General features: G+C 36.1%; 1 protein-coding gene across 9 annotated transcripts in view; it reads right to left on the bottom strand.

Moving 5' to 3' along the window:
* LOC18421890 (heme-binding-like protein At3g10130, chloroplastic) overlaps positions 1–4,875 on the bottom strand; it is a 34,289-nt gene extending 29,414 nt beyond the window's left edge. For 3 of the 9 annotated variants that reach the window (XR_016056697.1, XM_088868500.1, XM_006826710.4), the window contains exons 1-2: positions 4,330–4,875; positions 2,802–2,939 (exon numbers count right to left, since the gene is read on the bottom strand). Coding sequence is in view for 6 of the 9 variants with exons in the window: in XM_088868500.1 (XP_088724626.1) it covers positions 2,802–2,939; positions 4,330–4,740 (549 nt within the window). In the remaining 3 variants the exon portion in view is untranslated. Of the gene's footprint in view, positions 1–2,801; positions 3,022–4,329 lie in introns of all 9 variants that reach the window. The other 6 variants (XR_016056698.1, XM_020662929.2, XR_016056699.1 and 3 more) reach the window with 4 other exon arrangements.
* Positions 4,876–12,873: the final 7,998 nt, after the last annotated feature.

Here is a 12,873-nt window from a genome sequence, read left to right as displayed (position 1 = left end):
CACTTCTGGTCTAGAAATAGTCAATATTATCATCTTCCTTCTGATGTGTCGCTCTTTATTTATACCCAACTAAGAATAATAATATTTGCCTAGAATTTTAACAAGATTCATTTACTCAGCAATAGCTAATCGTACACAGTGATGATAAAATATCTTTGTTTAGAAAGTGTACAAAATTATAACATTTATAATAACCCTCCAGCCCTTGTTCCATCTGAAGATCTAAGTTGGGTAAGCCTGCTTGAGCTAATCATGTGACTTCTGTATCTAAGGGTGACAATAACCATCAGGTTGGCTCTAATGATCAACCCCAGGTTCTCAATTCTACTGGTGATTCAGGCCCTTGAGAGTCCAAACCTCGGCCACCATTCCTCATCGAATCAGAGAGGTCGATCCACGGCTTGAAGGTATAGCCCTGCAACATGAACCAAGAATGTCACCTTGAGGAGTTGTTGGCAGCGAAGACTCCAAAGAACTTATAGTCTATGTAAGAGGTAACTATCACCGCCACTTTCTTGGGTTCCCTCATTGTTGGGTTCCCCCACTCTCCAAAAGTCATCACCTTCTTTATAGTGAAGATTGACCTTGTATTTTCTTGTGCCTCATAGTGATGCCTGCCATCGGCAGAGCCTGTGCTCATCAAAATTGTTTCCACCATGTCTGAGCTGAGTGTACTCCATTTTGCAGTATAGCAGTCCATGCCTAGTAGAGACTCAGTTGTCTCCCACGCATCTGCCCTACAAATGGCAGAGGTTATGGTACCAATTATGCAATATTCCCCATTACTGTGCCACTCGCTTTTGAATTCTTCTTGCCTCATCATTTCAACTCGTGCTACTTCCTCTGCTTCAGTTAAGAATTCACAGCTTCAGTTAAGAATTCACAGGTTAGAAAGTCCAGAACGGAATTTTCCTTTCAAGGGATGTGCTGAATAGTGAAGTCATAGAATGAGAACAGTGATGTGGATCTGGAACTTTTGAATGCCTTTTAGGCCTATGAGCACCGCTCTCATTATAAGGGCGTACTTTGTCTATGCCTCATTCCAGGTCCCTGAAGCATACTGGACAATCTCCTCCCCCTTTTCTCCCCTTTGCTGTAGCATACCACCCCATCCAACATTTCATGCAACAGTATCAATTATCTAGGCCTTCTTACCATCAGGCAGTGCTAAAACTGTCAGCTTTGTACCCCTTCTATAATTTGGACGACCGCCTTAGTACTCTCTTTTCCCCACCTTTTGGTCAACCTCTTTCTTAGGACAATTTGTAAGGATCTTTCAATGGTAAGCTGACAGGTAGTTCAGGCAGCCTAGGAACCTTTGTAGTTTGTTTCTTCCAAAGATTTGGTCTGGAAATATGGAGGCGATTTGTACTGAGTGGTCCTGTACCTGTATCTTCCTGTCTTTTATCTGTACCCTCAAGAATGGATTTCTTCCAGAAATAGCTTCATTTTTTCATCTGAGAGGGTCATTCCATAGCGTTCTATGGCCTTTCTAAAAGCTTTGAGGTGTTTGAAGTGGCTCTCAAGATCCTTGCTGAAGATGAGGATGTCATCTATGTAGGCTATGACGAAGTGATCAAATGGTTGAACAATTTAATCCATTATTTTCTGGAATTTTAAGGGTGCATTCTTTAAGCCAAATGGCATGACACACCATTTGTACTGCCCCATTGAATGGCGAAGGCAGTCTTGTATTAATCTTCCTCTGTGATCTTAATCTGCCAGAACCCTAACTTACAATCAAATTTGTTGAAGATGCTTGCGCCCGAAATTCGATTGGTTACCATTTGGCAGTTAGAGACTGGATAGTGGACCCATTCAAGCCCCCCATTTAACAGAATGTAGATAATAACAAGCCTCGGAACTCCCCTCTCTTGCTTGTTCCAGTTATTTACATTGAAAGCTGCACAAGACGAGGGGCTCTTACTGGATGTATCAGCCCCTTTTCCAAAAGCTATTAGATCTCCTTCTTATTGTGTTGTCAAACATCCTCCGGTATTTGTACAGCCCTGGCCCGAGTTGGGATTTTTTGAGACCCCACTCTCCAAAAGTCGTTCTTTCTGACATCCCATATGGGATATGTACTTCTCTGGCAACATCTTTTGTAAAACAAGATAGTTACCTTCGATATAGTTGATTTTGTCATTGAAAATTGGAAATATCAGCCTAATCATGCTAAAGTCCGTAGGTAATATTCTAAACCCACCACTTCATATAAAAATGTCTCAATCAAATGAGCTCGCAAGTGGTATGAGATATTCCCTTGTACTCCAATTCTCCACAAGATCCTGCCACCATTGACTCTTCATGTCACCAGGTGAACCAGCCAGTCACAGTACAAAGATGTACATAGAAACTTCAGGTACACAGGATTCTGTAACCTATGTGAAGTGCATAAGCTAACCTAGGATTCTCATGGCATATATGCCACATCTGTTCTGGAAATATTTGAGATGATCGTATTTCTTCTGATGTGTTGCTTTTTAGTGACACTTAACTGAACATATAATCTATGCCTAGAATTTTCACGAGGTTCATTTACTCACCTAAAGCTAATTGTACACATTGATGATAAAATAGCCTTATTCAGAAAGCGCACCAAATTATTACATTTATAATAACCCTTCAAAATTATTTTTTCTTCAGATAATATTCTTTCTTCACATAATCCGAAAGCAATGGAAGCCATCCACAAAAAGCATTAATAATGGCATCTACAAGATCATGAATTTGGTTGAGATTTTATGGCTTAGAAATTGAAAACTGAAGCAGTTTGTTTGCAAAAACAAGAAGCCGCTTACCATGTGGCTACAGAACTTTTGAGTCTTAGGATTGATGCCCATAACTGACGTTCCAGTGAAGATCAACTCTGGCTTCCAAGGTAGAAGAGCAAACTTCATAACCATTGTCCATCTCGTCGTTATCTCGTAAGGCGCTGTCTAATGCTGATGTATTCTTTTAGTCATTCAACTAATGTAACCAAAACTATGATCGATAAAAGTGCATGATGCTATTATCTCTCTGGTAATTTCAGAACAGAATAAGAAGATTAGCTATTTGCACAAGGCGAATCTCATTCCCACCACAAAAGGAAACCAATAAAACACCATAGCTACTCTGCTTCCAGTCGATGCTTGATTTCTGCTATTACCTCCTGATTTAACTTCATTGTATTATTGCAATCACTGTTAGTTAGAGCCACTTCAAGCTGGTATAGGAACAAACTTCCTGTTCCAGCACTCTTTTAGAAAGGGTATCGTATGGGACGAAATGAAGTTGTACGATAGTTCAGTTTGTTTCATATTTTGCAAGATAATGACAGTTATCAGTGTGTATTCAAGAGCAGTTTCAGTTCTGGAGTCTATTTTTGCTGATGTAACTTTGTCCTGTTAGACTATTTTGGACACCTTAATTACAAAAAAGTAGCATCACAGCCAGCTTGATTTTATAGAAATGAAAAAAATACATGGAGAACAATAGTGAGAAGAAATGAAAAGAAAATATGAAAGTAGAAAGAAAATCAAGTGAAATAGCCCAACAACTACATGATAGAATCACTAATAATCTTCAAAGCTTTTATGAAAATGGATTTAACATTTCTCAATTGTCAATACCTACATTCCAAGGTGAAATTGACAACGAACGGAGGAAATCATACTATTCTACAGTAATAGTTATTCATGAAACTAAGATATCTTTAACAAATACATTTGTTCGCTAACATTCCTATTTTTATATAACTCAACGCCAAGTCTAATTCAAATGGAGTGAGAATTTCAACGGTTGACTCCTATCATCAGAAGGTGAATTGAGAAAGGCATCAGCAAAGGAGGAAATCATAACATCCTGAAATCTAACGGGCATTCACGAAATTGAGAAACCCATCACATTAATGCTCAGCAAATATCTGAATTGTTTAAAGCAGTGCCCTTAAAATGCACTCCGCCACAGAACTAGGGCCCTGGCCTGGCCGATTTACTTGGGCGAGCCCTAGTCAACTCGCCCATGTCCATAATGAGAGCCAACAAAGCCAAGAAAACTGGGTAAAAATAGGAGAAAAACTGATAAACAACAGAAAAACAAATTTATATATAAAGGATGATAAAAAAAATTCAACAAATATCAAAGATAAATTTTCAAAAAAAAAAGAGAAAATAAGGATTTGGATAATGTTGATAAAATCTTTTAAGAAACCAAAATGCCTAAAAACAAGGTTTTATAAAATAGAGAGAGGATGTGAGAAGGAATCCCCTATGTTGACTAGTTGACATGAAATATTCTCTTTTTTATTTATTTTCAAAGACTGAAAGAGAGAGAGAGGTACCTAACCTGTTTAACTGAGTGGAGCTGAAAAGTGGGGCTAAAGAGGAGCTTCAAGAGCCTTATGTTGAAGAGGTAGCCATTAATGGTGTCATGCCTGGTAATTGGGTCCCTAAAAGTCACTCTCTCATCATACATGGAGCTATCAATTCCCTGATCATTGAAGAGATGCGGCAGGTCTGAACGCAAAAACTCGATCATTTCCTCCATGTCTACCTCAACAGAAGAAGAAGAAGGAGGAGAGCGAGATATCGACTTGGCCTTAAAAATCAAACGTTTTCTGTTCAAGCTCTTGAAGGCCGTTGCAGATATGAGAGGAACGGCAAGGGTTGGACTTGGGAAAACTTTTTGTGCAGAGGAGAGAGAGAATTTTGGAGAGAGAATGGCCATCGTCAATCGATTGACACCAGAATTTGCCATGAAGTCGGCCTAGCAATTGAAAGCGGCCGCGCCCCTCTCTCTCTCTCTCGATAACAGAGGATGAGAGGTGGGCATTGCGCTCTCTCTCTCTCCTCGATAACAGAGGATGAAAGGTCGGGCATTGCGCGCTCTCCCTCTCTCTCTCTCTGTCTCTCTCTCTCTCGAAAAGAACAGAGAACGGGCAGAGGTGGGCCCTCCTCCCTCTCTTTCTTTCTTGTACACCGGCATGTACAACTGTATTTCTATGGTCATTGCGTTTCCACAAAGCCAAAAGACTTTTCTACTCCAGCAGGTGACCACTATCCATCTACACCCTCGGGCAGGAATTAAGCTAAACATATCTTTTAGATCCCAAATTTTGGGTCTGATCACTGTAATCCTACAACCAACTTCAAAGGAAAAATAAAAATAAAAATAACTCTCACTTTTTATGTGCCTCAAAAAAAAATTGGCATCTTGATATGATTACTATAACCATATAACCCACGTATAAGAAAAGGGTGGTTTGTATAGAGCCTAGGCTCTAAACAATCAAATTGGAGCTTACCTTCAAATAGTGTATAAACATGTGGTTTTACTTCGGAAAATCTTTGTAATAGCCTAAAAATATATTTTCATAATTATTTGTAAAGTTTAAAGCTTCAACAATAGTATAGATCAACTGATCTATAAAAACTTGAAAATCTTAAAAATTGACAGTCCAAAAATGTATTACAAAATATACTATTCCAAAACTTGAAGTCTATTTTTTCTCATGTCCATGCATCTTGATGTCGAGATGATCAATTTGGAGATATTTGAGCATCAAAACAATCTCTTCTAATAAAATTTTTGAGATAAACTCAAATTTGATTGTTTAGAGCCTCCGCTCTATATAAACCGAATAACTTACTTTCTTGGTGCTTAAAAAAATTGCCACCCCAAGATTGAACTAAAACCATCGTAGAGAGTAACCCATATGCTTAAGAATGGAAAATCTACTTTTTTTTTCCTTGGAAATAATTATTTGTCCCCAAAATTCAAATTAGAAACAAAGAAAATTTAAGAAGAAAAAAAAAAAAAAGTATCCCACCCATATCATACGGACGATTGGAGGGTGCGCCAGTTGAGATCTAGTATGACCATAATCGATGGCCGATAATCAGTCTCATATTCTATTGTTTACTTTTGAATTTCCGGTGTAGGTGTATTTTTATAAATATAGTTAAACAAATGAAGATAAAACTAATTCGAATATGTATGGAGGGGTTGGTGGCAATATGTATCAAGGAGAATCAGTTGTTGAAGAAATTGTTTCTAAGTTACCTAGGAGTGCCAGTATTGCAGGTCATGGTCGTAAAGACTCATTTCTCTCAAAGCCTAAGTCACAACAGATGACCCTAAAAGGCATGGTTAAAGGTACAAGAAACATGTTAGGGAGATATGTTGGTAAATGGTTCTACGATAAAGGGATTCCCTTTGATGCAGCCAATAGCCCATATTTTCCACCTATGATTAGTGCAATCCAGAGAGTCGGGCCCGAGGTAAAACCCCCAACGGCATATGAGCTCAGTGGGCCAATATTAGATGAAGAGGTAGAGGAAGTTAAAAAGTGGATTGAAGAATATAAACAGAGTTGGCCAAGGACAGGAATTACTCTCATGAGTGATGGTTGGTTGAATAAAGTTAGCAAAAAAGAGTTTTTAAACTTATTGGCCTATTCCCCAAAAGGTACAGCTTTTTTGTCTAGCAAAGACGTATCAGGAACGAAGAAGGATGCAAACTTCTACGTACGACTATATGATCAGATAGTGGAGGAGGTGGGAGATAAGCATGTAGTGCAGTTTATTACGCACAATGCGCGTGCATGTGTTTCTGCGGGCAGCAAGTTGATGGATAAGAGAAAGCATCTAGTATGGACCCCGTGTGCTGCACACAGCATCGATCTTATGTTAGAGGAAATTGGTGAGATCAAAATTGTGAAGGAGACTCTAGATGAAGCAAGGTTGGTGTCGAGATTTATATACAACCACTCTAAAATATTATTTTTGTTTAGAGAACACTCTAAGAAAAAAGAGATAATCAGGCATGCCATAACCCGCTTTGCGACCGATTACTTAGCTGACAATCTGAAGGTGCATTAAAGAGATTGTTTACTTGTGAAGAGTGGTTAAATGACCGCCTCTCGCAATCCAGTACCGGTATAAAAGTGGATAACATAATCTCAAATAGGTTGTTCTGGTCTCGATGTTCCAGTGTTGTAGAGGCCACTGCCCCTTTGGTCACGGTGTTAAGAATGGTGGATGCTGATAAGAAAGCTATCATGGGTATCCTTTATAAAGGTATTGAGAGGGCGAAATCAGCTATTGGGGAGAAGTGTAATTTTGCTAGCAAAGTGATCGAGATTATAGAAAAGAGGTGGAACACCAAATTTGGACGTCCAATTCATTATGCTGGTAAATATATATTTATATCATTACAATGTTTCAGTTTAAATCATTTTTTTATGAAATTGTAAATGACATTTTTCTACCTATATATTTTTTAGGTTACTACTTCAACCCAAAATTTTTCTATTTGACACCTGAACAACCCCACAAGATTATGGAAGGGGTCAGATACATTATTGCAAGGTTGGAGAGAAGCCATCGAAACCAAGTAGCAGCAATACAAGAGGTATTATTTAATGTTTGGGTAAGAACTTCATTAAGTTGTTATATTTATGAGGAATAATGCACTAAAACGTAATATATTTGTTTTAGCTTGCTATGTATAGGGATGCTATAGGATCCTTCGGAACTAGACTTGCCAGAAATTCTCGAACTATGATGGATCCAGGTTATCCCCTCGCTAATATTTTGTTTATTCATATATTTAATCTTATGAATCGTTCTTGCCCTTACAATGCTTTTTACATTTTAATCCAGCTGAATGGTGGGAGATATATGGTACTGATGCACCTCACCTAAAGAGGATAGCAATCAAGGTGCTCTCCCAGACATGTTCTGCTACTGGCTGTGAGCGCAACTGGAGTACGTTCCAATGGTTGCACACTACTAGGAGGAATCTACTCGCTTCTGAGAAGCTTCATAAACTAGTCTACGTTCATTATAATTTAAACCTTAGAGAGCGACAAATAAGAAGGAAGCTTGAAGACTATGGGCCGATAGACTTAGACACAATATTTGTCACAGACACAGCAGACCAATGGGTAGTAGAAGAGGAGGAGCCAGTGTTACACAAGAGAGCGTTCCTTGAGGCTATCGGTGATGAAGATATTGAAGAAAGTGATGAGCAGCATGAAAGAGGAAGCAGTCAGCCAATGTATCCATAATATGTCGGTGATATTGCACCTAATAAGGGAGAGTGGGAAGGGGGTCTAAGAGAAAATGAGAGAGATGATGATTCTGAGGCCACCCTATCCCAGCCATATTATTCACATATCGAGTCCCAACAGCAATAGTGTAGGGATGAGCACGATAGTGCAGGTGAGCATGAAAGATGGACAAGCTTCGGGGATTTTGGATTGGGAACACAACAAAACACTAACACTCAGGGATTTGGGAATAGTCAGACGCCCGCTAATATTGATGATTCGTTTTTAGATCGAATCAATGAATTGTCAAACGAATTCAATCAATGGCACCAGCGTGACCAAGAAGAACAACGTCGTCTATCATTTTATTTTTAGATCGTATGTTACTAATTTTATGCTTTATTGTAGTCCATGTATGTTGATATACTTATTCCATGATAATTCTATGTTTATCCTTTTGTGTGATGTAAATTAAATGTTGAATGGCGGTTCATGCAGGGAAAGAACATATCAATATTCACATATTCATTCAAAAACATGAAAATTCTTAATGGAGTACCCTTATTTCTTATTGAATTCCTAAAAAACAATATTTATAATGAATTTTAATAATTTTTTCGGATTTTTTTGAAGCTTTATTCTGACCGATTCACCCGATTCCCGATCCGAATCGCCGATTTGCCGATCCGGATCGGTTTTTTGAAAGCCCGATCCGGGTCACCGGTCCGGTTTTTAAACCATTGATCTTAACCATTAAAGACTGTTTGTGCGCCTTTTAAGGGTGCGTCCACATATTGTGTACTCTATATCTATTCTTAAAAACAAAAAAACACAACAAAATGTTTTGTACGAGGGAGTAAATGTATATATGCTCCCGGGAGAACATAGTATAAAATTCCTCTCTCAAACAAAGATTTTCACTAATCAAACGTGGCTTACCAAACCCACATCTAGGGTAGAGACATCCGACAAGATATGGTGAAGTTTATTACAAAGTCTCAAATCAACCGTTATAACGATAATGCTAGCTGAAAAGGACAAAATTTGTGCACGGCGTCATGTAAAGGCAACGGGCAGGAAGTAGAAAACACATTCTAGTGAACTATATAACGGCCGTTATGTAATGGCTGTCTTGTTCCGATTATCTGTGAAGGCGCGAGTAAGTTCATAAGATAGATGTTAAACAAGAAATATATTAGTGAATTTTTTTTTTTTTTTTTAAGAAACAGTGACATTTCATTACACATTCAACACCCGTTGCAGCAGCTTTGAGTCAACATACCCTTATAAAGAAAAACCAAAAAGGAAATTAAAAACTACATCTTAAACAACCAATGTTTAAAAAATCAGATCGGTGACTCGAATCGGTCTACCCATACCCGTGTCGGATCGGAGAATCGGTAGGTCGGATAGAAGAATCGACGGAATCGGTAGTTTTGTCTCAAAAAGTTTTCAAAAAATCACTATAAATCTCTATGATTAGTGTTCTTTTAGTTTCTAAATGTAATTATGAGTGATGCACTATGTACTTTCATTACTTTGTAAAATAGGTGAATATTGAGATGTTGTTTTCTTGGATGTATGTATAATTGTTAATTATAATATAATATTATAATATTATATCAAAATAATATCTATATTAAATAATAATATGTAGTTTTATTATTTGTAAAAATATGGGAATATTGAGAGATTGTTTCCTTGTTTGGATATCTATATAATAAATTATTATATGTAGTATTAAAATAATTTATCATACAATTAAGAATATTATATGTAGTATTAAAATAATTTATCATACAATTAAGAATAAATTTAAAATTTGTCTTATAACATCATCAACTATAAAAAAAATTTATTTGCAACTTTAACAAAAAATACTAATTATATAATGTAATATGATTAAAAATAAAAATAAAATCTCTTATAAGTTTCCATGTTATGACATTAAAAAGAAGTATTCAAAAAAATATTTTTTCCTTACAAAATAGAAAATAATGATTTCAAAATTAGAAAACTAAAAGATAAAAAATATTGAACTAATGTTGTGTTGGTCATGAATGAAGATTGGTTCATAAATAAATTTCATAATGTTCTAAATTTGTAGTTTTGTTATTCCTAAAATAGTTATTATTCTTAAAAGAATAAACTTTATAATGTTACAAGTCAATCCAGTGAATTTTTCAAGAGGGGTGAGAAACCACATCGTAGTTTTCAATCAGCTAATTAGTTTATTGGTCTATAAGAGCATGAGTGGTGGGAAGCAGTGTTCACAAAATCGAATCGAAACGGTTAACTGGACATGGGTTGGGAGAGGTTTGAATCAGAACCGGACTAAACGGGGCGGTTAATCAGACTAACCGGTCAAGTAGAATTTTAAAAAAAAAAATGGGCCAAAAACTCCCAAACAAATTAAAAATAAAAATAAAAATACTTAGACTAAGTGTATAATATCTTATTACATATATTTATCTTACAAAAAAAAAGTTGAAACAACTTTTTATAAAGTAATATTCGAATACTATGGTCCTGTACATGAAAATAGCTTAGGATATTTTTTGAAGATATTTTTGTGATGTAACATTTTCTTCCAAGAATTAACATATTTATCCCAAACCTTACATGAAAAACTTTCTATTTTTTTTTTTTATTACAAAAATTGCTCATATTAGGAATGAAAGTTTATGCACTTTTTTTGTAAATAACAAAAATAGCTTGATGCTATTAAATCAAATAAAAATGCCAACTAATTAAGACCAGAAATAGAAATGACCTATTCCATATAGTTAGATAAAGCATAATTCATACAAGGGTGCATTTGGCATACAGATGCATACGTAGTTGTAGAGGTAAGGTGCACCTTCAAATTTTATCATGGTATATAATTTTATTGTATAATGTTATTAGAATTATCTCAAAATCTATTTTTATATCTAATTATAAAATTTTAAATTTAAAAAATGGTTAAAATCAAGTAGATTTATAAACAAATGAAAATCTTGAAAATAGACGGTGTTGATAATATGTTGTAAAATGCACTATTTCTGAGACTTAAAATCTTTTTATTTTTCATGGTCATATATCTCAATGTCGAGATGATCAATCAGAGGATTTTTCAACATTAAAACTATCTTCTCCGATGGATTTTGGGGTGCAGCCGCAGCTATAGAGGTAAGGTTGCAACCTTATATAAACTTTTTCACTCATACAGTACTTTTTTGATGAAGTTAAAAAAGGTATACTTCACAAAAATATATCTCATGACGTGCAACAAAACAAAAAATCAATGCAAATCACATTGATATGTTCTAGTGTTATTATATGTATCTACCATATCTATATCATTGTGTTGTGCATTGATTTTATCAAAAAATAAGAACAATAGAACAAATAATTTTATCAAAAAATAATTTTATTAAGCAAAATAGAAAAACACTTCCCATATTTATCATAAAATAAAATTTAATTAGAAAACCATATTTTTATCAAAAAAATAATTTTACTAAGCAAAATGGAAAACAGTGTTCGCAAATTCGAACCGGAACGGTTAACCTGTCAAGGGGTTGGGAGCGATTTGAAACGGAACCGGACTAACCGGGGCTGTTAACCGGACTAACCAACCAAGTCAATTATTTTAAAAAAAAATGGGTTAAAAACATCCAAAACAATTATAAAAAAATAGAAAAACTTAGATTAAGTAAATATTATATATTACATACATTTATCTTACAAAAAAAAAAATTTGAAACAACTTTTTATATAAATTAATATTTGAATACTATGAAGATATGCAAGACAATTTATAATTTGACATTAATTCAATTAATGAAGTTAAAAAGTCCAACTAACAATGGTTAGTAGTGATGAGAGTGGCGAGGAGATCATGGTACTATTGTGTTTCACTATCAGGGTCTACGGGGCGAAAAATCTGAGTAAGGCCTGGTGGAGTTTGTAATCCCACAGTTATGGCCCCTCACCAGTCAGGAACATTTCCCGCGATACCCCCTTAGCCAAATTTTTCTGGACTCGTCTAGCCTTCATGCTCTCCCCCACCTTGTTCTATGTTACCCTTACCCTGTTCTATATTATAGCCCTCAGCAGCTTCAATATTGTCATCATCATGAATAACCAGGTTACGGTGACGGCTACGGCTTCATCTCTCCCTTGTCAAGTAACTGCTACTCCTTGATACCTGGACTTCCTCCCGAGCCAATCTCATTAAATCTTTCTGTTCATCGGACACCACATCATGTTGCGCCCCTTCACATTCCTGGACGACTAGATCTCGCCATTTGTTTTCCATTGTCTCATATGTCTCCTCATCATCTTGCGCCTCATCTTCATCCTATATATAATTGTCATCCATATCCATTGTCATGTCTCTTTTATTGAAAGTTGCAACATCCACAATATCATCCATATCGGCAACTGCTCCCCTAAGAAAATCTTGGTCTAGTAGTGGGGTCCTTAGTAATACCCACTCATCGGTGAGGTCCCTCCAGAAGATGTAATCAAAGTTGATCGACATGTAGTCTATTGGGGTCCTCCTTATATGTCTCTCTCTCAATTTTAAATTGTAATGAACATACACCAAGTTGTGCAACGTCTAAGTCTTTAACCTATTCCGCCTAGGAGCGTGTATCCACTGAAATGTACTCCAGTTTCTCTCACAACCCAAGGAAGTACAGGTTTGACTCAAAATTAAATTGCTTTGTTCGAATTTCGTGTATCATTGACCATTGTGCTGACACAAACAAACATAGAAATACTTAACAATAGAAAAAAAATTGATTTAAAAAAACCACAAATAGTATTATACTAAACTATTGCAAGTTTTA

Source organism: Amborella trichopoda, chromosome 5 (assembly GCF_054954075.1).
Source record: "Amborella trichopoda isolate Santa Cruz 75 chromosome 5, AtrichopodaSantaCruz75HAP2 v2.0, whole genome shotgun sequence".
Lineage (NCBI taxonomy): Eukaryota > Viridiplantae > Streptophyta > Magnoliopsida > Amborellales > Amborellaceae > Amborella > Amborella trichopoda.
The sequence above is the reverse complement of the archived record's forward strand: the minus strand, read 5'-3'. Positions and strand labels throughout refer to the sequence as shown.